At 36.8% G+C, this 22841-nt stretch overlaps 1 protein-coding gene across 4 annotated transcripts; it reads right to left on the bottom strand.

The window, feature by feature from the left end:
* Positions 1 to 1196: 1196 nt before the first annotated feature.
* On the bottom strand, positions 1197 to 19665 carry LOC112462356 (peroxidase-like). 4 transcript variants are annotated; one of them, XM_025028105.1, is made up of 13 exons: positions 19419 to 19665; positions 9432 to 9575; positions 8693 to 9005; positions 8255 to 8472; positions 4413 to 4589; positions 3872 to 4068; positions 3530 to 3713; positions 3082 to 3424; positions 2839 to 2995; positions 2579 to 2752; positions 2296 to 2494; positions 2090 to 2195; positions 1197 to 1988 (listed from the first exon to the last, which is right to left on the bottom strand). In XM_025028105.1, the coding sequence occupies exons 2-13, from the start codon at positions 9562 to 9564 to the stop codon at positions 1901 to 1903; spliced, it is 2289 nt and encodes a 762-aa protein (XP_024883873.1). In that variant the 5' UTR covers positions 9565 to 9575; positions 19419 to 19665; the 3' UTR covers positions 1197 to 1900. The 4 variants fall into 4 exon arrangements, with proteins under 4 accessions (XP_024883873.1, XP_024883866.1, XP_024883850.1 ...); XM_025028098.1 differs by lacking the exon at positions 19419 to 19665 and adding an exon at positions 15596 to 16025; XM_025028082.1 differs by lacking the exon at positions 19419 to 19665 and adding an exon at positions 12360 to 12441.
* Between the last annotated feature and the right edge of the window lie 3176 nt (positions 19666 to 22841).

Here is a 22841-nt window from a genome sequence, read left to right as displayed (position 1 = left end):
TATTTAATTAAAATTTTTAGGCAAATTCAATGGTATATATTTAAAGAGTGTTCCTTATTCAGGTACAAAATTGATTCAGAAAGTTTTGCTGTACGTCGCTTTGTTTTGGGAATAGAGTAATAATAAATCAGCAATAATTTAGCACTAAATTATGTCGTATACCCGAAAATTTTTTTAGTAGTGGGGGTGCTAGGTTTACAAAGGTGCTACTTTTTCCTTTAAAACATTACTGAGAGGAACCGAGTTGACATACAAGTATAAGAATTAGATCAAAATAAAGGAAAAATGTATCGTACGATGCTGAATATGTTAAATTTCATTCAGAAATCAAGAAAATATAGCTTGAAACATCAGAAACAAATCCAGATTTTGCCTCGTAAAACGGAACCAACATTTTAAGCTTCATTGATAGCAATATTTAGCTTAGCTCTTTAACTGCCTCATAACGTATTTCAAACAATTAAAACAATTTTACATTACATACACTTAATAAAAAATTACTAAAACTCATAAATATAGAGATTTAATGGGCACAAGACCGCCTTTCCGTTGAAGTATCGCATTAGAATTTAAGCGTTAGGATTTGAGGAGTAAAGTATATTTATGCAATTATATGTATTTTCATTGTATGGTTGATAAAATGTAATTTATTCACATATAATGTTGCTTACAAGTTGCTATCGACTTGAGCCAAGCAATTGCAACAATAAAGTATTCGTATTTTTTAGTACGTACCTACATTTAACTGTAATATATAAATTAAAACATTATTGAAACTATTAATTGCGTGTATAAATCGATTGTATAAAATCGATTATATGACAATTATTAAATTTTGTAAAAATTGTTATTTAAGTAATTATTTTTGGCAGCCGTTATGTAAATTTTCAACGTATAAAACATCCTTCGGTAACGCTACTTGTTAACGGAATTATATATAAAAAAGTAAGAAATTGATTTTTGATATTTCTGCTGTATCTTAAATATTAAAACTTATGATACGTCCATTAAGTTATTGCTTCCATTTATAGCTTCATTCTATTCACTCTTCGAGTTATTTTCAAAAGTAAAAAATGCATCTTTTTATTTCTTTTGTAATACTTCGTGTCTTTGTTTCGTGTATCCTTTCTTTATCCTTCTATATATTTCTTTTTATATATTATCCATATTAATATTTATATTTAAATTTACAGATCTTCATATTTCATATTTATTGACCAGATGCTTACAATCTCGTGTAACGAGAAAACAATATATTGCAATTATCGCTTAGATAAAAATCATATGCGCTTCTATATTCTAAATCATCACAAATTGTTCAGTCGCTAAGTAATTTCAACTTCAGCCTCGATTCAGTATAACCGTCTACAAAAACATAAATACGTCAGTAACACTCTTGTGTTCCACTGTTTTCACACATTCATCTCAATACGTATGCACGAGAGTATCTATGGATGTGCTTACACGTGTATCAGACTATATAATATCAAACTGTCACAAAATACAGTCTTACAAGCGAAGCCAATCGCAAAGTGAACCCTAATGTCGGCTTTCTCAACGGCTAAGAATCGATGTTCATCCGTTTGTTCACCTGCAATCGTCGGTTTGCACCTGCGCCATTCAGTCTCATTCCATCTGCTGGATATTTTCTTAATCGACTAGTCACTGTTTTCGCTGTTGCTTTGCCTTTTACTGCCTCAATCACTTCATTATGGCGTGCGCGACATCGTCGCCGCAACACTTGGCGACGATTCTAATGAGACTATTACGTAGTCTGACATAATCGCTTTTTCTACGCTCCCATTTTCGTTGTGCGCTAAGCCTTTTTCCTCAGGCCCGCACTACGTCTACGGGCGAACGGATACCATTTATTGTGTGACCAGTCAATTATTTAAGGACTTCAACGATATGCTTTTGCTCTCTCCGCCCAGGCAAAGAGGTCCACGCTGGGTATCGCCTCAAAGTCTGTGCAGCGTCTCAATTCGTTCCTGAAGCATTACAGAAGCAATAATGAATTAAGCGTGCGATAAATTTTGGTTATTAAAATATCCAAATTAATTAAGTTGGACCACAGACTCTCGGAACTTACCCTGCCTGTGGCTTGAGGAACACATTGTACTGCATGTGCGTGATGTCATCACCATTGTCGCAGAATATCCGCGCTAAGGTGACGTTACGCACTTGAGCCAATTGTTCTGTAACAAAAAGAAGATAATTGATCAGATTCGAAAGTTTGTAACAATACATGCAATTCGGGAAACATTAGATGACATATAGAAGCAATATTCAGCGTACCAGGTGTGAAAGGATGCGGTTGCGTCGCGGAGTCATAGAAGAACCTATCGGTCCGCCGGGTTCTGGAGAATTGTTCGTAAATAAGGCAGCGGAAGGTTGGACCGATCATGCCATCGTCCGCTGGTCTCTCCGCCATACCACCCACAATAAGATCGACGTCATTGGGATGGGAATAGATTGTGCGCAGTTTTCTCATCATCTAGTAACAGAATGATAACATATTGATAACTATAATTCGTAAGAACATCAAATGTAAAAGGAGCGATTTGTTTCGAGAGCTTACCTCCACAGGAATGTAATCTAGGAAATCGTCAAAAGTCTTGGCAGCAGGAAGTCCGCAGTATCTACGGTAATAATTGTAACCTGGGAGGCCATGATCGCGGCCACGTTCAATATCCAAGCTAATGGCATCCAAGCCTAAATCGTTGCCATTGCTAGTGTACAATTTGCTTGTCATCTGTAACGCAAGGGTATATCATCGCAAAATTCTTCATCCAACGAGCATTATTTTTATACGAAAGGAAAACTTAATGCCATACTTACGTCTGGAATGAGACTAATGTCCATTTTCTGGCTGGTTTGAGTAGCAAGACCACGGAGCAATCCATCAAACACCTCCTCTGATTCGATTACGCGCGGATTGAAGAAATGCTCCGCTAGCTGTATCGTTTTGTTCTGTTGGCGTAAATTGTCTGGCAAGCTGAAACAAGAAGATCATTCATATTTCTCTACATTGCGATCGGCAAATCACCGCAGGATTTATTTCCGGCGCGTCGTAACGCTTACCTCAGCTTTCCCTGCATCAGCGAATTCAAGAAACGCAGCGCTGCGGTGGCGGCTTCGTTGCTGACCGCCGGCTCGTCATCGGAATTATAGTTACGGCTGTAATTATTCCCTACGATGAGCCCGATGGCTCGAGTGTATCTTCTGCCCAACAAGATGGGCAACCACTCCTTGTACGTGATATGCTGAATCTCAGCAATCACAATGCGCCTGGCCTCTTGGTACAAAATCTCGTCCGACCAGTCCGGATTCAATCTGGCAAGTGTGTTGGCGACGCGATTGTGTTCACGGTGCCAAACCGTATGAATCACAGCTAACTGAGGATGAACGTTCACGCGATCGTCACCTAGTAAACGCGTATTTGTTAGAATGTTGTAAAACGCCTCATGCGTAACAAATATATAAATTCCTAGTTATTAGATAGATGAATGTGTAGAATTAAGATTCTCACCGGCATTGTAGCAATTCTCTCCGCATTGCGACGTAAGTTCGGCATCTCCTCTTGGCAAGTAAGCGTGATTGTTTTGAACGTCGATGCGAAGACGTCCTCCTTCGAAAGTGCGAAGCTCGCGAGATTTTTTTATAGTAGAACCGTAAACCGTGGAACCATCCAGAAAGTGACTCACTTGGTTCATCTGCAAGTTCATACACAAATTCACATATAATTGCGCTAAAATTTGGAATTATAATTGAGCAGTCTTGAGGCAATTTTCTTATACTTTCAAAGTAAAGAATTTAATTCAAACAATCTTTGCTTTAATATAGGTATGATCCGTATGATGATTATACTTACTTGTTCCACAGGTCCGAAAGTACATTCTGATCTTAAGACAGGTAACGATCGAACGTAATTCATGCACCGAACGTAATGTTGGCCGTAAACGGGATCGCGGTCTGACACACTGATCGGAAAACAATCTGGATGAACGTGACGTGGTGACAAAGTATCTCCATCCGGCTGACAGCAAAAGATTGGTTTTCTGGTTGAGACTGCAATTAAAAAATAATTTTTTTTAATGACTTGATTACGTCAACAAGAATTGTCTTTACAATCGACATATCGGCTATTTGATCTTTGCTTCGACAATTAGAAGAAACATTATTTATAATTTTTAGTCTCTAGCATCAGAGTTTACATTGTTGCGAAATAAGAAATTTTTGTAAGTTCGCGATACGGAGTTGTTGACTTCTATAAGAGAGAAGAGTTATATGTTTCGCCACAAAATATATATATATTCCAGTTTGTTTTAATCGTAAAAGGCCATGCTTCTTACATAACAAATGAGAAGTCAGTCGATTACAATTAGCCACTTAAATTTACAGGGTATACTTACCCATTTTACGAACTGGGGTGTGGGCCATGTCGTGAGCAATAAATTGGCTCCATTCCATCACAGCCAGTGTTCTGCTAGCATCCGATTGATCGTTCGCGGTGGACAAAGCGGCGCTTACGAGCCTCGGGCTTGGCAGTGGTTTCTTCGTTTGTCCGACACGCCTCGGTTCTTGGATGCCTGCTTTCCAAACCGAACATTAGATCTGTGTCGCATTAATGGCTTGAAGTCGCAAAATCGGAGTAAATCGGTGCTACTTTGGCGCGGAACGCAGTGCTTTGCTCTCGCCGAAGATACTCGCGAGATAAAACATAAATTATAATCATCGAGTCACGCGAGCAAAATTATAACGAAAAAAGATACGATACGATTTCCTGACAATTCGCAGTAAACCGATCAGCCGAACGAACAGTCATCGTATTACAGATCTGATCAATCGTGATTACTCCGATTTTAGCGAGCTTAGACGCGTGCGCGCGCGCTCAAAATAGTACGTTTGGCAGTGCAGCACGAGAGGAAACTATTAATGACTATAAATCTTCTAGCTATAAATAGGCGAATGTACCGCCGGCGCCGGCTGTGCTAATCTTGAGATCCTAGCTGCGCCTACAACCTGCCTTGTCCGCGCGATAAATTCAGGGAACGATCAGAGAGTAATTTCGCATCGTATCCGGGACGAATCGTAAACAGGAATTATCATCGCTGGGGGGAGGGGAGGGATTCGTACCCTGCATTCTCACCGGAGGATCGGTAATCTCGCTCCTGACGCTGATCGGTCCCTGAAAAATCCTAAATCTCGTGCTGCAATGCGAGACTGCTAGCGAGTATTACCTCGACTACAACGACTCCGACGTTCTGATGCGTTATCGAACGACGAGCCGTCTGTTGCGTCGCTGTTTAAGCAGACTGGCAGAGACGCGATTGTGTAACTGCAACTACGAAATAACGGCTCGCGGATGTATATATATATATATATATATATATACATATATATATAAATAATCGACGCCCTGGCATCAAAGTTACGGCCGCCTGGATCGAAAACGCTCGCAGAAACGTCCCCGAACTTATCTATAATATAGATGATCAATGAAGGCGTTCGAACGAGCAAACTGAGCTGGGAGGAGGTTCTGAGGGTAATTTTAAATGTATCGAAAATACACCGCGACGGTAGACTGCAGAAACGTTGACAATGTCCAAAAGCAATTTCGATGATTGATCGATTGATTGTTAAGACGAGAAATTCATGTTATATGTGAGAGAAAAGAGGGTTCCACTTAATCGAGTTCAAACTAAGAATACTTCAATTTTTTTGGAAGTATATGTCACAATGGGTTTTGCGTTTGTTATAATATTGAATGTGACAATTAGAACCATCTATTAAGTGCGACTGTGAATCGCGCATTCCCAAGCCGAGTTCCCTCATTCGGGTACCTTCGCGCGAGCTGCGTAAATTGCCGCAAATTGAACAGAAAAAACAACTCGAACTAGTGTTACATAATAAATATGATACATTATTAGGTATATCCGAATTAGTTTACATACACATTCTACTGCTGGATACAATCTCCCGACCGGGGCACCCTATTGTAGACAGTATTATTCACTGCTACACTCAGGCATTTTATGCTCTATGTGCCTTATCGCATAACAACTGTAATGCAAATCACAGAATATAATTTGTTAAGCCAATCGACGAACGTTTATCCATTAGCGCCAAGGATTTGTGTGTCCAGTGTACGTTTTTGTATGTATGTACGTATGCACATATATGCATTGTAGATGTATGTATAGCACACACGCACGCACACACGCACACATACATACACAACACAAATATACATATGTATGAATGTGTGTTACAGAGGTGTCGTGATAAGTGGGATAGATGGGTTAGTAGGTCGAGGTTGCTGGTTGATGAGACTGTGGACATTCAAGACGCCGTTCTTGCTTTGATTATAAAATCAAAACAAGAAGCGGCGACTTCTAATCGTCAAACCTCAGACGATATCAGACTCGAATAGTAGAAAAAAGCCTGCCGTGACGCAAATCGCGCAAATAATAATTTTTCATAATATACATTTTCCGCGAATCTGTTTAAATCAAATTAGCGTCGTGAGTTCCGTATATAGAGCAAACTTTCCAATATCGTCGCTTTGTTTATACACTGGAACTCACCGCGCAATATTATAATGAAAATATCAATTATCTTTTGAATGTTTGCTTTCTATGAGCACATTGACTGAAACAGTATTTATGTAATTATATTTCTATTATATATATAATATTCGCAAAATGTCGAATTCTCTCATCCACATCTGATAAATTTAATAAAGTGTATGATTCTCTCTTATTTCACTTATTATTATATTCCCATCATTTTTAATATTTTGATGAGTGAATTCGACATTTTATCCTATAGTTTTAGTATACTTCGTTAGAGACAGAAGAGAGATACAAAGAAATAATGATTAGTGATAATCAGAATCAACTCTAGAATACAAATTGATTCTGATTGATTATAATTTACTGTAATTGTCACTCACATTTGACTAGGTTTTTTAAATGTATAAATATTTCCTTTTAACTCGATAGATATCGATTCGTATTTCTAGAGTTAAAGTATGTTAACAAAAACGCTTAACTGAATCCTAGTGTGACACATCAACACGAAAGGCATTGACGTAACGCGAGGAATGCAATGTGTCTTGTTTAGCGAAGTTTTTTGTTTTATGTAACGAGAAGCTCGAGAATTTTGCGAGTCTACAGAAAGGAGATACAATAATGCCGGTATCCTTATCTGACCAGAGTGGTCCAAGGTTGAAAACAAACCATACATCTCTCTTTATCTGCGTTAGCGGAATCGCGGTATGACACATGTATTATTATCATTCCGACTGCGACTGTCCGAGCCGATAACGTGCAGCCGCCAGCCATCATTACCATATTGCATGTTGTTATTTCGGTCTCTTTTGCGAACAAAAAGTTTACGCGTGACTAAACGGTTCGAATTTTTATCACCGTATATCGTTTACACGATGACGCATTCCCATCGCTACGTCTTTTCGATACACACGTGGTATCTAATAAATATGCAATTGCGAAACATCGTATAAAATAACATTCAACTAACACCGGTCACTGTCGCGACATACGCGATAAATATTATCAGTCCGCGTAATTAAGAGATAAAAATCATACATATATTTTCTGTAATATGGTCGCAATCTTACAATCCAGGATGATTTTTCACATTGTGCATTATGACATTTTCTCTTGCTATTATTGATAAGCTCTCGATTCAAAAAACTCACATACGCGTTTACAAACTGCGGTTTATTTTATCTAAAAAAAGAATCTCGTTTTGTTCGAAACTGATCCTTACAGGAGGGAATAATCATCCCTTCAAAAATAGGATGGATGGGTGCGTTGGATGGGAAATTTTGAGGGAGAAGAAGGAAAGCGCCAAACGTTCAGAGGCTGTAAATAATTGTACGATTATTATTCCACACAAATTTAACGATAAAGATTTTACGAGAAGAAGACGCGCGTTTACAATAAATCGCTCTATCACGAAATTTCTTCCCGTGCAAAGTTTCCGGGGAGAGAGAAAGGGGTTGATTCGCTCGCGGGGGCTGCTATCGGTCCGCGATACGGGGTCGAAAGCCACGATGACGCGCGATCAGCAATTATTTCCCTATGTACGGCGACGTACGGCCGAGATGCAATTCAAACCTGGACGGGATGATGAGAACGAAGCCATATCGCGAGCTAATGCAGTTGACAAATCGGAGGGTGGGCTAGAGAAAGTGGGAAGCGCGATCACAAGAGGAAGCGACACTTACCGTCGAAGTATTGGGAGAACAGTACTCTGGTGTACGCGGTCATCGCGCTGCCCCAGCTTGGATTGTCAATGTTGTTGCAGGTGCCGTCGATGCTGCGGTATTTGGACGTCTCGTCACATTCTACGCTATGCACCGCGGCACAAGATTCACCAAGCGGGGTGCCCTGCAGGCCCAGCGTCGATATGTACCGAGCACAGTCGTTCTTATCTAAGCCGAATCTGCGAGTGAAGATCAATAGGACGCGATCAGATTGAGTTTCTTGAACAAAGGGCGCGTGATACGACGATCAATAACCATGTAACATTGACCCGCGATTACTAATAATATCATAAAATCTCGATAACTCATATAGGATATCAAATTTCGATGGTTAATAATAATTAAGAGATAGTTTGCGCTAACGAAAAAATACCTTTAAGCGGCTATTCGGAAGCGTACCTTCGGCAGTTTTGTTGCATGAGATACGATGACGCTTTCGTTGCTACGATGGCATCGATGCTCCTGTCAAAAGCATCCGCGGAAGGATAAGAATTCCAGAATTGCTTCTCGGCCGGGCTTCGTGCCTCGAGCCCGACCCCGGCGTTTGCGATATTATTCTCAAGGGTGCTCAAGCGATCGATTAACGTTTGCGCGAACGCGATTGAGTTGTTCAGAGCCGCTCCATCAATCCTGGGAAATCTTCGATTTTCAAAACGACCGGTATCCACGATTGCTCCGGAACCGTAATTAGATGGCAATCCTGAAATCATTTCTTTGAAATATTTCGAAATAATGAATAAAGATGTAATTTTTAAATAGCGGATAAGTTAAAAACACGATAGTATCAAAAAATGATCTTTAATTTAACTTAAGCCCTCATTCCAAAATAAATATCAGTCACTTGAGCATGTCTGGACCATTTCCAAATATTGCTAAATCGACGCGAGACTAAAGATAGCTAATAAACGAAATTGTGTTACAATTTATTTCTTCAACAGCGTGCAATTCTACAGAATGATATGTGACGTACGGTACAATGCTTAAAATGCAACACAACATCGTTAATTGTAACACCGAAATTTTTCCAAAGTATCGGTGCACTTATATGGAAGCTAATAAATCGCTAATGCGATTGCCCTCGACATTTTACGAGGTGAAATTAATACCACTTCGTAAATGAATGAGTAGCTACACTTACCGGTGTAACTGGCAAGGTAATTCTGCAGAGAGTCGGGTAGCCTGTACGTGCCGATCGAGTGTGAGTGACCCAGAAGTCCCATCGTCTGCAGGGATATCCAGAGGATGGCCAGAGTGGCAACGGAGCCCGCCATAACACCGCCGGCTGCACAAAACGGAATGACTGACCAGACTGACTAACGTAAGATCGCCGAGACGCGCTCCTCTTGCATCCCAATACGTGACTCACGCGCGCGATCGGTCTACGTTAACTTGCATGCGCGACGCAAAGAGAACGACTCGGACTCTCTTGTCACGAGTGAAAATGTTGTATTAATATCGTGCGACTCGCCCGAAAGGATGTCACCGCGCCCCCTCCCCCACCCCGCTTGGCTCCGGTCCCATTAACAAATACCGGATATACATGACACATGTGCACGAGTGATTGTTGATTAATTAAATCGTTGGTAAATTTAAAAAAAATATCATCATTTTTTTACTACGAATTTATTTTCGTACAACGTTATCGTATTTTCAGTGTACATTTGTTGTCAAATATGTCTGGTAATCAGGCTTTGAGTCTTATCTCGATCGTGTTGACATTGAACGCGATCTTCGTGTCATTCAAAAAAATTAAATATAATTTAAAAAATAGGATTGTTTATAGGAGAAAGAGTCTTTAATACTATTAAATTTATTAACTTTAAATAATAAACAAATATTCAATTTTTCCAATTGATTTGTCTGATTATTCGGTACGGTCACACTGGCTTCGTCCAATGCATCTACATTACGCTTACATATATATTGTATATAGCTCATTTGCTACAACATGACATAAAGAATTATCATTTTTTAGTTGCAAAGAATGTTTGCAAAAGAATGACGAGAATTTAATATATTATACTGAATAAAGATCTGATATATACATATATATAGCTAGATACTTTCATTCTTTTATAATAAGTTATTGCACAAAAATTGCATTTAAAAATTATATTAAAAAATTTTAATGATTCAAAACGTTCAAGCTTATTATTTTCTGGAAAACTTTGTTTTTAAGTTATCAATGTTGCAGCAAATTTGTATTTGGTATTTATTCGATAAATTTTCATTTTCCTATTCGTAGTACGATAAAAACATCAAACATTCTTTACATTTCACGCGTTTGCCGAATGTTTTTATTATTAAAATGTCATAATAGATATTCCAAAGAGGTTTTTGCCGAGACAATAAAAATGTCGTTATCAACCTTTGTACCGATTTATGAAATTTATCGAAGAAAATTGCCAAAAAATTAGACGTGAGGAAAACGCCCTATATCGTATAGCAAATGAAACATTCTTTATTATGCAATGCGATGCAAAACCGTAGACGAATCGTCTGACCTCGATGAACTTGTAATGAAAAGTACATATAGCGTTTCATTGAACCAACGATGACACTCGCAAACAATTTTTAAAGGCAACACGCGAGTCTTATATATTTAAAAATGAGTATAATTTGGAGAGTTTACAGATACGGGCAGGATGAAGAAATACTTAAAAATACTTCTTATCGCATGCATTGCTAAGTTTAGACAATCAATCTAACCTGTACTCAAATGTACGAATGGTTCACCCAAGCATACACCGGCCGGCAAATTCTTTTACGTTCTTCCGCGACCTTCGCGCGTGTTCTCTCGATTATTTATAGACCGTGTTTTAGCGGGACTATCAGCAAAACGATACGCGTCTGTGTGTGCAGTTCCTATCCATATCTCGTTAACGTGGTAAACACGTCCGCGGCGCGGCTGTTCAAGTGTTCACGTGCATCGCACATGACTAGATGCTAGCTCGACTCGTTATCACGTTGATACTGCGCTCCTTCTCAGCCGCGATATAGTGAGAGTTTTGACAACGACGAAATAATAAAGAGACTTTATGTTATGTTTTCTTTCCTTTGTGTAAAAGAATGTATATAAGAGAAAGAATTTTTCGCGGGTAGTTTAAGGGGTTGAAAAATAATTCTTGTTAATATATAGCATTATATGCATTAACAATTGCATTCTGATAATACTTAAGGTAAAAGTACCAATACCCGGACATGTACCTATATATATCCGGACACCTTTATTATTTATAAGTATAACGCGAATTAAAATCAAAGATAAAAGTATTTTTTTTTTTGTAGTTTGAAACTTCAGTTATAATATCCAAACGTTTATATTTTCATTAATTTATATTTTTTTAAAGGTATCCAGACACAGATATACGTGTCCAGGTATTGGTACATTTCCTATGCTTAAGTGTCCGGGTATTGGTACCTTATTACTTTACTCGTTAAAATATGATGCGTTATTACGGTTTTAAGCTCGTTGGATTTCGGTTCTACCATGACAGCTGAAATGCCTCTCGAGTTATCTGATCGGAGCACGCGTAAGTTAAAATTTCTCACAGTTGTTCCGAACTCAGAGAGGCGATCGTACCGAAGAGAAGAAATATATACTTTTATACGATGATGCTATTGACATGTATGCAAATCGTAACCGCTTGACATGCGACATCATCATGGAAGTCTTTTCTATATGCGATTGCGCGAGCAGTGCAAATCAACAAATTACAAATGCGAGACACGTGAACAGCAATGATGGCGTCGCTAATATTAGCACGTTCTAGTAAACAGAATCTAGCTCGTTAAGGAATGAGCTAGAATAAAGAAGAAATCGCGTTTTTTCTTTAGGTACGTAATATGCGCGCGTGCGCGCAATGCGGCGTGACATGTTCGAGATCGAAACCAAGTATGTTTCACGTTAAAAACGTCATGTCAGCGATAGCGGTATCACTTCTACATTTTCCGAAGAAGCTAGTATTTCGAATCTCGGAAACATTTTCCGAGATCCAATGTTTCAAACATTTCGACACCGCGATGTTTCCTATCAATATTCCTAGATACATTGACAAATCATTACCGGATACATGATCCATGGGCTTTTCTAATCCATGCATCGCGTAGACCCAGCGATTGTTGTCGACTGGTGCGATAAGAAGCATCCTCCAACGATCCAATCCGGTAACGACGAGACGCGGTCTTTGTTACGGGCACGTAGGTATATATTGATTAATTCGCCAGCGCGATTCGGCCTCGTATCACGGCGCCCAATTCTATATTCTATTTCACTGAATTTTCGAGACGTTGCCTCGAAAGGCTTCGAGAGCGAACAAAATACGAAACTCGCGACTATCCGTGACGCGTCTTTAAGTTCGTGTCAGGTGTACGCGAGGAAGTGGACGCGTGGCGGCCGACAAAGACGCACTTCGACGATGGCGATACATGACGATGGCGATACATAACGACGGAGTTTCGCGCTGCGAACTGCGAATGCACAGATTTCCCTCTCCATTCCGCCTTTTCTATCTCGCTTGCGAAACCGTTGGAGAACCTTCCTGCCATCTCGTTCATTCATTTATTTACGCCCGCTCCCCCGCCTCTATCCTGCTCCCTCTTTTAGCTTCAGGGTCGACATGAATCGACCTGAATTGAAGTATTGACTGGACCTACTAATACCCGATCATCTGGAGTATTTGAGTAAACAGACTCTGCTTAATGTGCGCGAGTAATATTATTCGGAGTACCTACTATATTCGGATATACATATATTATACATACAAGTACTCATATCAGCTATACTACCTGGATATCCAGATAATTCGGACATCTAAATATTTCCGCTGATAAAACGGGTATTTGGATAAGACAACTCGAATATTTGGATGAAATTTTGTACCGCATACGCGATATAAGTAATCTGCATATTTTCTCGGATAACTGATTAATCAACTATCCAAAATTATTGGATTCGAATCATTGGACATACTATTGACTCTTGTTGGCGACCAGGATTCTCTAGTCCTGATGCATCCTAGATACGCTACTGAGCACTCCGCATATATGTATATTGTCCATCTTACTTCCACTCGTCGTTTCCACATACAGTTAAATCTGCTTTAACATCTCGCTCCATTCTCGCACTCTTTCTCTCGCATTCGAGCGGTCTCTCTCTCGATCACGTGCACACGTTACGCACATTGATTCCTCAAAGGTTCTCCAGCTCACTCTTTCCTACGCTCTTTTCATTCATCTCGCTTCGCACGATAACTCGTTCGCGTTTCCATTGGCTCGCTACTTCCCCACCGAGAACGAGTCACCTTATTTAACTTGGAAAAAAAATTCTATCACGCGGTGAGCACGTGCTCGTCCACCTCCCTCCCACCACCGCGGCTCATTGCATGCCGGCTTTCAGAGTGTTGCCGTTAAGTTCTTGTTTCTTCCTTCGATTATCTCAATATTCTTTAACGCGCACTTTTATTAGCATAGCCAAAAATTTAAATGTAAGAAATTTTAATAAAGAAAATATCTAAAAATTTAATCCAGGCATCGCTCCTTGTGTTTTTTCACGTGTACCGATAATTATTGACGTTTTCTTGTAATCGCAACTCTAATACTGTCGGAATTTATCATATTATAATTGGTCTTTAATGTATAATTAAGGAATCTCCTTTTTTATTATATATTATTATTGCACTTTTTGTATTCAAAAATTGCCAAAATATTTTAAATTTACTAACATTTATTGCTTCTATCAAACGTAGGATCAAATTGTGAATCTTATCTAAGATAGGAGCGAAAAAAGCGATAGAATCGTGATCGAGAAGGCAGTAAAGTTTTATATGTTCAAATCCTTTGTTATTTCCAACAGAGTACATATTACGGTACGCTTTTATCGTGGATAAGATTTGCAATCGGACTTTTTATAACAGTAGATATGTTCAATAACAGCTCTGCACAAAATCTATACTTTGGGACACAAAAAGGCGATTTCATCCTTTAGAGCTTAGGGTATAATCAATTTATTTTAGGTCTACTTTATGGAGAGACCTGTAGGTCTTCTGCCACTTTCGTGCAATCCCCTACAGGTCTCCCAGTACTTTTCCACTACTTTCGCCGTAGAAATATACAAGGTGTCCCAAACGCATGCCCGCATAATACTCTTGGTTAAATTATGTCTCTATTAAATCTTAACGGAACTTTTCTTTGGTAAAAATAGAACCGACGATACGTATTATTATATATTTATATTATATTTTTAGTCTCGATAAACAAACCGTAAAAATAGCAGCAGAAAGAGGATAAGTTCAACGACGTTTCTAAATTCTGAGAAGAATTGCTCCGCTCGTGTATGGCATTCTCGCGTGATTGGCTCAACAAACCCATAATTAAATTGTAGATACAATTTATTAAATTACCGTCGAGTGATTCGCATATAAAACAACACTCTGCGCGTGCACGAGATTTGCGCATACATGCGCGCGAATACTATGTGGAACCATAAAGACTCGATTAAAAGGCATCATTGCCAATAAAAGAATAATAGCACGTATATAAAGTTCTGGCACTCATTCGATTAAGCGGGACCTTGACGATAAAACTGTTAAGGTTAACCTGAGGGAAGTTTATAAAAAGAACTGAGACCTCGATCGATGACATTTGTTGTAGGCAAAGGTATAACAACGATCGAACGAGCGACATTGCGTATTTTAATTTTGATCTATTTATATTTTTGTTAGGATATTTTGGTACAATATTATGAAAAAAATTAAAAAGTATATAAAGACTCTCCCTGCTTCGCTCTTATTGCCTTCTTTCTCACCTAACAATATTATGAGTATACCTATACACATACAGCAAACCCGGATTTATCTCTGTATATGATACAAACTCGTAAATAACGATTCGATGAACTTTATCGATAACGTTAATAAATATTTTTACTTTAATTGATCTTTTTATTAACAGTAAAGATAACTGGCAAATGTCAATTGCAAGATTAAAAAAAACTTTTTTTAATTTAAAAAATTTTTTTTAATTAAGTTGATTCGTCTAGATTAGATCACAGCAAGCTAATCAAGAAGATTGCGATAAATGTTATTATCTCTCTGCGCTCTCTCTCTCTCTCTCTCTCTCTCTCTCTCTCTCTCTCTCTCTCACTCAAAATAAACTTATTTCTCAGAAAAATCGGTTTACTCCGGTTCGGCACTACAACTAATCAATAGGAGTCTCCCGGTGACGGAACTTTCTCGTTGCAATGAATTCTCAACACGACGCGGCGCGTCGCCGACTTCGACGAATCGGGAGCGCGGGGCTTACCTAGGTACGACTTCTTGCAACGCTCTACTCGTAGATAACTGTTCGGACTGCCGAGCACTTCAACGCCCATCTTTTTCCCCTCTGGAGTAAATGTCGAGCGGGCCACGGAGAGCCCTGCTTGCTCGCGGAAGTTGGAACCGTCGACGACGTAGTTCTCCTCGCGGGGACACGTCGGCGCACACTGGCTATGTATATAGATTATAGACGCGCAAAATGTCCACCCTGGATCAATATACCCAGATAACGGTCCCTCTATCGTGCCCCTTTCCGCGCACCCTCAAGATCGCGGATGCCGATCGAGGATCCTCTCGCGAACGCGCGAATGACCTCAATGCTAGCTGATGTGGAATTGCGAATTTCTTCTATGGCGAATTAACGTAAATGACGCACTGTCCAAGCTACGGAGCAGCTGATTCTGAACCGTATTGACCACCCGAATTCGTTTCTCCCACCCTACTCCTATCCCATTGGATAGGTTTTTCAACCCTCGCTGGCGCATGCGTCTTTCAGCGCAAAAAGCAGAAGACCCGGCATCGCCCTTTAAATCAATACGTTAGTATTATTTACGTCGAGAATGTCAATGTCACGATGCTAATTGTATATCGATAGACAAGACCTATTTCAAAATTATTGCCTCTAATTTTAATAAATTTTCTATTTAATTGCAGTCGACGCGCGCGTTGCCTTAATTAAAACAGTAGCGATTTGAAACAATAAAAAATCAAGGGCAATGCAAATGATAAAGAAATATATAATAATAAAATTTTTAAAATTTATTTAAATAAAATTTTATCACTTCCTTGAAGAAATTGAAGAAGATTATCGTAGAATTTTCAATCTGAGTTAAAAATTATTCAGAATTCTTGGATTTTATTGGCCAAAATGTTGACATTAAATTAAAATTTTGTGTCAGAAATCGTATGGAATCAATTCAATCCTCTATAATTATCGCTATTAAAAATAAGTCATAAAAGTCCTCGAAATAGATCAAATCTCAACCTAAACGCAATACGTAAGTACTCGGAACAAGATGCGAAGAAGACTTTGGCCGGTCTAACCCAGCACGTGATACGAGTGTGATAATTAACCGTTTCGCGTGATGTTTCTCCTAAACTGTCCTTTTCTCATATCTTTCTTCATTTTGCCTTCTTTTTCTTTTAAAAGAAATCCAATTGCACTGGCTATGCAATTTCACTCCCTCTCTTCGTCATTTGTTCTCTTTTGCAATTTGTATAATTTCCGGCAAAAAAATTGTTTATATGTATAAAAATGTATATAAATGTATATGATTATGTATAAAATAGGTTTATGTTTTCTTTTTTTTGTATAATATCTGTTCGTATATGTAGGAAAAATAAGAAAAAGAATTAAAAAATAATTAAAAGTATAATTTTTGTATTGTTTTTTCTATTAAAAAATTAATGTTTGAGAAAAAATTGCCTATATATGTACAATTATGAACAAATATAATAATCTGTATATAAAATATAATTATACATAGAATATTGTATAATCTAAATCACAATTTTACTTTTTAAGAAAAACAAAGCAAAAGTTTTTTTTTTTAATTATTTGTCAATTCTTCTTATTATTATTTTTTCTACATGTATATGTAGACAAATATTATATAAGAGAGTCTTGATAATATGTCCAAATATAAACATTGTAAAATTATGTGTATATATATTTTTTTATAAAAATTTTTTACCGGGTTCGTAAATAGGGCTATATAATTTTCTTCATCCTGATTTTGATAAATAAAATATATATTAGTGAAATTATAAATGAAAAGTAATAAATTTTCAGCTCTTAATAATTAAATTAGATATTTTAAATTTCTGTAAAATAAAATTCGTGAAGAACGCTAATCAAAACAGTTTTCTTTTTCAAAAGAAGCAAGTGTTAAATCGGAGGATATACATACAGCTTGTTGCAACTGCAATACAAATGGAACCTACAGAGTCATCTAAAGATTTAAGCAGATACTCCTTAGCACATATAGCATTTATCACACAACGATAAATTGATTATAGTCAGCTGAATTTTGTAAGCAAATTATGCACCCGGGAAAAAGAAATCTGTTACAATGTCTTATATGCTTAGATAAGAAGCGATCTTATATGCTCATATATGAATTTTGGCCTGATAAGATCTTATATGATCATATATAATTATATAAGGACATATAAAAAAATATCTCTTATATAATGTCTTATGTCTTATATGTTCATAAGAAGCGATCTTATATGCTCATATATAAATTTTGGCCTGATAAGAGTTTATATAGTCATATACGATTATATAAAATTATATATAAGGACATATATATATATATTTAAATAAGTTTCAGAAAATCGTTACTTTCAAATGTTATTTTTTAAGTGTGCCGCTTTATTATAAGAGTGGACTCCACGATACAATTGATATATACAAAAATTGTGCCGCTCCATAGCGCGAGACAGTGTCGTGTCTTTTGATACCGTTCTTATAACAAGCTGTTTGACTTTTAAATACGAGAAACAGACCCCATATTGAATGCCATCTATTGGATACTTTGAGATACAATATTGTGATTATATATAATCTTATATAACTATATAAGTTCATATATGATTATATTATTTTCAGTAGTTTAAAGTTTAAATTATACAAACTTATGGATAGATCCGAGTATATGTTCATATATATGATTATCTTTAACCTTATAAATATACTTTTACATGACCAGACATGATAATATATAAGTATATAAGATCATATATGGCTATATAAGGTTATACTTAAAAAGGTTTTATGGAATATATAATCATATATTTTCATATATAGTCATATAATATTGTTCCAGATTATATTTCAATTTCTTATATGACCATTATAATTATATATCTACTAATATAAACAAATAAGATATAGGTATTTTTCCCCGGGTATATAATTATATATGCTCATATATGGCCATATACAATTATATACTCTTATATATATGGCTATATAATAATGGCTATATATTGTTTAAGATTATATTTTCCATTTCTTATATGATCATATATAATCATATATCTACTAATATAAACTAATACGAATTTTCCCGGGCACCGCATTGTAATACAGTAAATAATATAAATTTTAAATAGAATCTCATTTTGTTGTCAAATTACACGGTTTTGATAGAATTAATTTTTGATGGAAGTTAATTTGGACGCGACGTATACCGTACAAGTATTGATTTCTAGCGGTGAAGGTCCTTGAACAGGTGTAAAAAGTAATAAATTATTTCTGATTTGGCTATCCATTTATGTAATACATATATATTTCGATCGATCGCGAGTCTGGATTTTCGGGCATAAAGAAAAACAGATCTTTTGTATAATAATGAATACGATATTAAATGAGTCAATGTATTGCCTATATCTTTTCTGAATTAATTAAATATTAGAAGAAGATGTTTTCTATTTTTAGAATCAAGCTCTGTTTACCTAGCATCTTAGAACTACGTCCGATGTGCCCTGCAAACCGTTGTACACGTGTGTAACTTTATTCGCTACTTAACGATTCACTGGCTTATTTCGCTAACGTGTCATAAGTTTCTCGATAACTTTATTCGATACCTAACAATTCACTGGGTTATTTTGATAACGTATCATCCCTCACCGCGGATGCGATTGCGATGTACGCGTTAAGCATTCGAGAAATTTGAGACTACCACTCCTCTTCGCACGATTTTAACCGTCAAACTTTTTAAAATCCAAATTACTATATGGATATTACTACAAAAATACTTGAAGTGCTTTTCATTAATATACATATAAGCAAGGATACTTACGCAAAATGATGTTTTTCGATCAACTGATATTTTTGCGAGAAGACACCAATATTGTTGACGAGGCAAACTGATCGCTTTGTCAAACAACACAGTCGCTTTATATTGAACAGTACAATTTCCAGGCCCGCTAGCAACGTCGCCTCCCCTTTTCGCTGCGATACGACTGTTATCTTGGAGTTTCAGATAACGGGTGGGAAGATAGCTGTTTCCCGGGGTCGTTTCGGATCGACCCTTATCCCGGACGGAGAAGTATCATGGCTTATGATGCGGTTACGCGCCTTATATAGTCCCGAGAAATCGACGGACACATGGTGACGACACGCGACAAATTGGAGGAAGAAATGTGTACGAGTAGAGAGGGAGATACAATTCGCAGAAGCAACTGCGAAAACAAAGGGCCCGATCTTTATGAATTATTTATGAACGGATAGCGTCACTGCACGATGCATTTCGTTAGAAATGAGAATTTTCCGTTCAACCAATGCGACTGGTTGTCATATTTCAATTTATAAATAAAACCAGCTGACAACTATTCCGCGAAACGTAAATTATAACAGTGCAAAGTGCATATTTTTCATTCGATTCTAATAAAATTGACGATAGTTTCTTTATATTTATTAGCTATGTTTCTTAAGATCCATTGGTCGAGATGTAATTGAATACTGACGGACAATATTTCCTGCGAACTTGACTAACACAACCGCAAAAAATGGAGCAATCGAGGACAAAAGCGTGGCAGTGAATACCCTGCTTTATTTTGCGGAAATCCCAGACTTAATCAGTACCTCCTACGTTCTCTACTACGGAAAAAAACGTACGTCATTAAAGCAAAGATGTCGCATATATCTGTATAATAGATAAATATGGATAAAGAATGGTTCTTGCGCCGTGCCAACGCGAATGATTATTTCAGACGAGAGAGAAAAGCGTCCCATTCCATTTTGCGACGCGTGCGAGTGCATGACCAGTGACACATATCAACGACGGGGCCAACGATCCTCTTGACATGCGATCTTAAGTTAGAAATTGTTTTCATTCGCGGTGCAAAGTCTCCTTACGGTCTACAGAAAAACACGCGCTCTTTCGTAAGCTAGTATACAATAAAGCGGATAATACCAGTGACAGTTGTTACGCATAACTGATTTCAGGTCGAAATCAAACGAGGTTTAATGTATTTATCACAATTTTGTGTTTCTCGGAATACAACTTCTTGAGGCCGTGCGTGACGTATCTTTTTCTGATTAATTTACTCTTTTGAGATGTAATATCTCATTAATTTTTTACTCGTGTCATATTGTCCGAAACGTTTATCGAAAAATCATATTTTATATTCGCTCTTTTGCAGAACAAGATAACTTTTTGTTTTTTTAATTTGCTTCTATATTGCTTATATAAATGTTTTACGTGAGTTTTGCTCGAAGAATATTTATATTCTGATAAAACATAGTTAACAGATAGCTTTCCAGTGAATTAAGATTACAATATCACATTATGTAGCCTTCAGAAATCGTAATGCTGAATAAATATTATGTGCTAAACGAGACTTGCGCGCAGTACGGTTTTTTCATATGTAACGACTTGAAACGCCATTAAAAGTTAGCATCAATTAAGATACCATTTCTTTAACGAGAAAACTTTATCTGTATAAATTATCAGAAATAACATAAAACTGTTACAATTAATGCTCTCGAAATTAAAAACTGACAGCAAATTAACCAGGCGGTGTCCATTAAATCCGACCTTTTTCGGATGGCATGATCGGCGTTCCACGTGCACGAAATAAGACGCAAATAATTAATGCTCATTCACTAACAGCTATGCAAATTGCGAAGCGCGTGCGGGGTTAACGTCAGAAATAGATTGAGAGTTATCGAGGTTTGTCGGATCGTTTGTAAATCGCCGGGTGCTACAGACGCGCGATATCGTTCGATTTATTCGTATAATGCCACGGGAATTAAGTGCTAATTAAGTTTTTGTCGCACAACTCGCAAGTGCATATGATCGTCCGAGCAAATATTACTACCGAGAACGGTTTATCTGGTAAATTACTTTTAATGAAAAGTATTATTTCTTATAAACTTTGTTAATAACAGATAAATAACTATTCAAATAACTGCTGCTCGATTGCTATATTTTTCGTCTCGATGCGATAACCAGTATTCGTGGTCGACAATAAACTATACGGCGTATAATGACCCGCATTAAATGATATTACACAGTTGAAAAATTTGTGTTAAATTTATCATAAATCACGTATCCCAAATGGTCCACTCAATTTTTTGGATCTGTTAAATAATAACACTGATACCAATGTTAATATTTTAACAAAAGAGACATGTAATTTTGATTGTAATTTGAAGTTAATTGTGTGTACAATTAACGTAACTTTTCTGATGAAATTACATGTAAGAAATGTTTTTATATTTTACAAATGTTATAACTCGAACTTTTGATTGTTATAATATGTAAAAATTACACTATATTTATTTATTAAATTTTATATTTTTTAATAAAGGTTTATATTAACATAACATTTTATTTTGTTAAATAGTAATAAGTATACAAAAATTTTATTTTTAGAAATTCTAGAAATGTTATAGATATTTTATTAATATGAATTATATAGAAGGTGTTGGGGATTTATAAATTATATATATATTAAATACTTATTAATATAATTACATACATATATTGATATACTTTATTTCAAGATAATATTTTGAAATACAATTTTAGGTGAAGGATTTAAACTCTAACAATAACTTACCCCAAACAACATAATAGTTTAATTAACATATAGGCTGCGTCCGAGAAGCGCGCTATCAGCACTGTTGTATCATTCTATCCTTGTTTTACATCTAATAAACAGTAAAGATAAAATAACACAATAGCGCTGATAGCGCACTCCCCGAACGCACCTATCATAGTAACAGTTAAAATATACGTGCATGACAAGATAAAGTAGATAAAATAGTTCTGGTACTTCTATATTAATAACACAGCATAACAAGACAATGAAACACGTCGAGACGTTTTGAGGCCACATCGAAATCACACGAAGAATGATAATAAGTAAGTATAGTCAGCCCCACTCCTGTCATAGAATAAAATCAACACTTCTTTTCTGTAAATTTTAACGCATTTAATAATAAAATACGTGCAAATTGTGTTACTCTTTAGCATATTTTTTTTATTCAATAAAAATTATTCGCCAGTGATGAAATAATTCGGTATAGTTAAACGGCCTGACTGGCAAGTTTTATTAAGTATATCACAACGACGTTTCGACCACTATTTTGGGTCCTTTTCAAGTTATTTTAACAATGCTGGAATGAAAGAATGAAAGAATATATAAGAAATTTAAAAATTAAAAATTAAACAACAATACGCGTTGAACAGATTTACGAGAATATCGGTAAATAG

This window comes from Temnothorax curvispinosus, unplaced genomic scaffold (assembly GCF_003070985.1).
Source record: "Temnothorax curvispinosus isolate PA1 unplaced genomic scaffold, ASM307098v1 QBEX01001321.1, whole genome shotgun sequence".
Taxonomy (NCBI): Eukaryota; Metazoa; Arthropoda; class Insecta; order Hymenoptera; family Formicidae; genus Temnothorax; species Temnothorax curvispinosus.
The sequence above is the reverse complement of the archived record's forward strand: the minus strand, read 5'-3'. Positions and strand labels throughout refer to the sequence as shown.

Excerpts from the sequence above, each read along its gene's own strand:
- LOC112462356 (XM_025028082.1), bottom strand. The coding sequence starts at position 12,441 with ATGCTTCTTATCGCACCAGTCGACAACAATCGCTGGGTCTACGCGATG. Across the intron at positions 3,714-3,871 it reads CTTTCGGACCTGTGGAACAA|ATGAACCAAGTGAGTCACTT; the intron begins GTAAGTATAATC and ends ATGAACTTGCAG. Across the intron at positions 2,996-3,081 it reads CTGATGCAGGGAAAGCTGAG|CTTGCCAGACAATTTACGCC; the intron begins GTAAGCGTTACG and ends TTCTTGTTTCAG.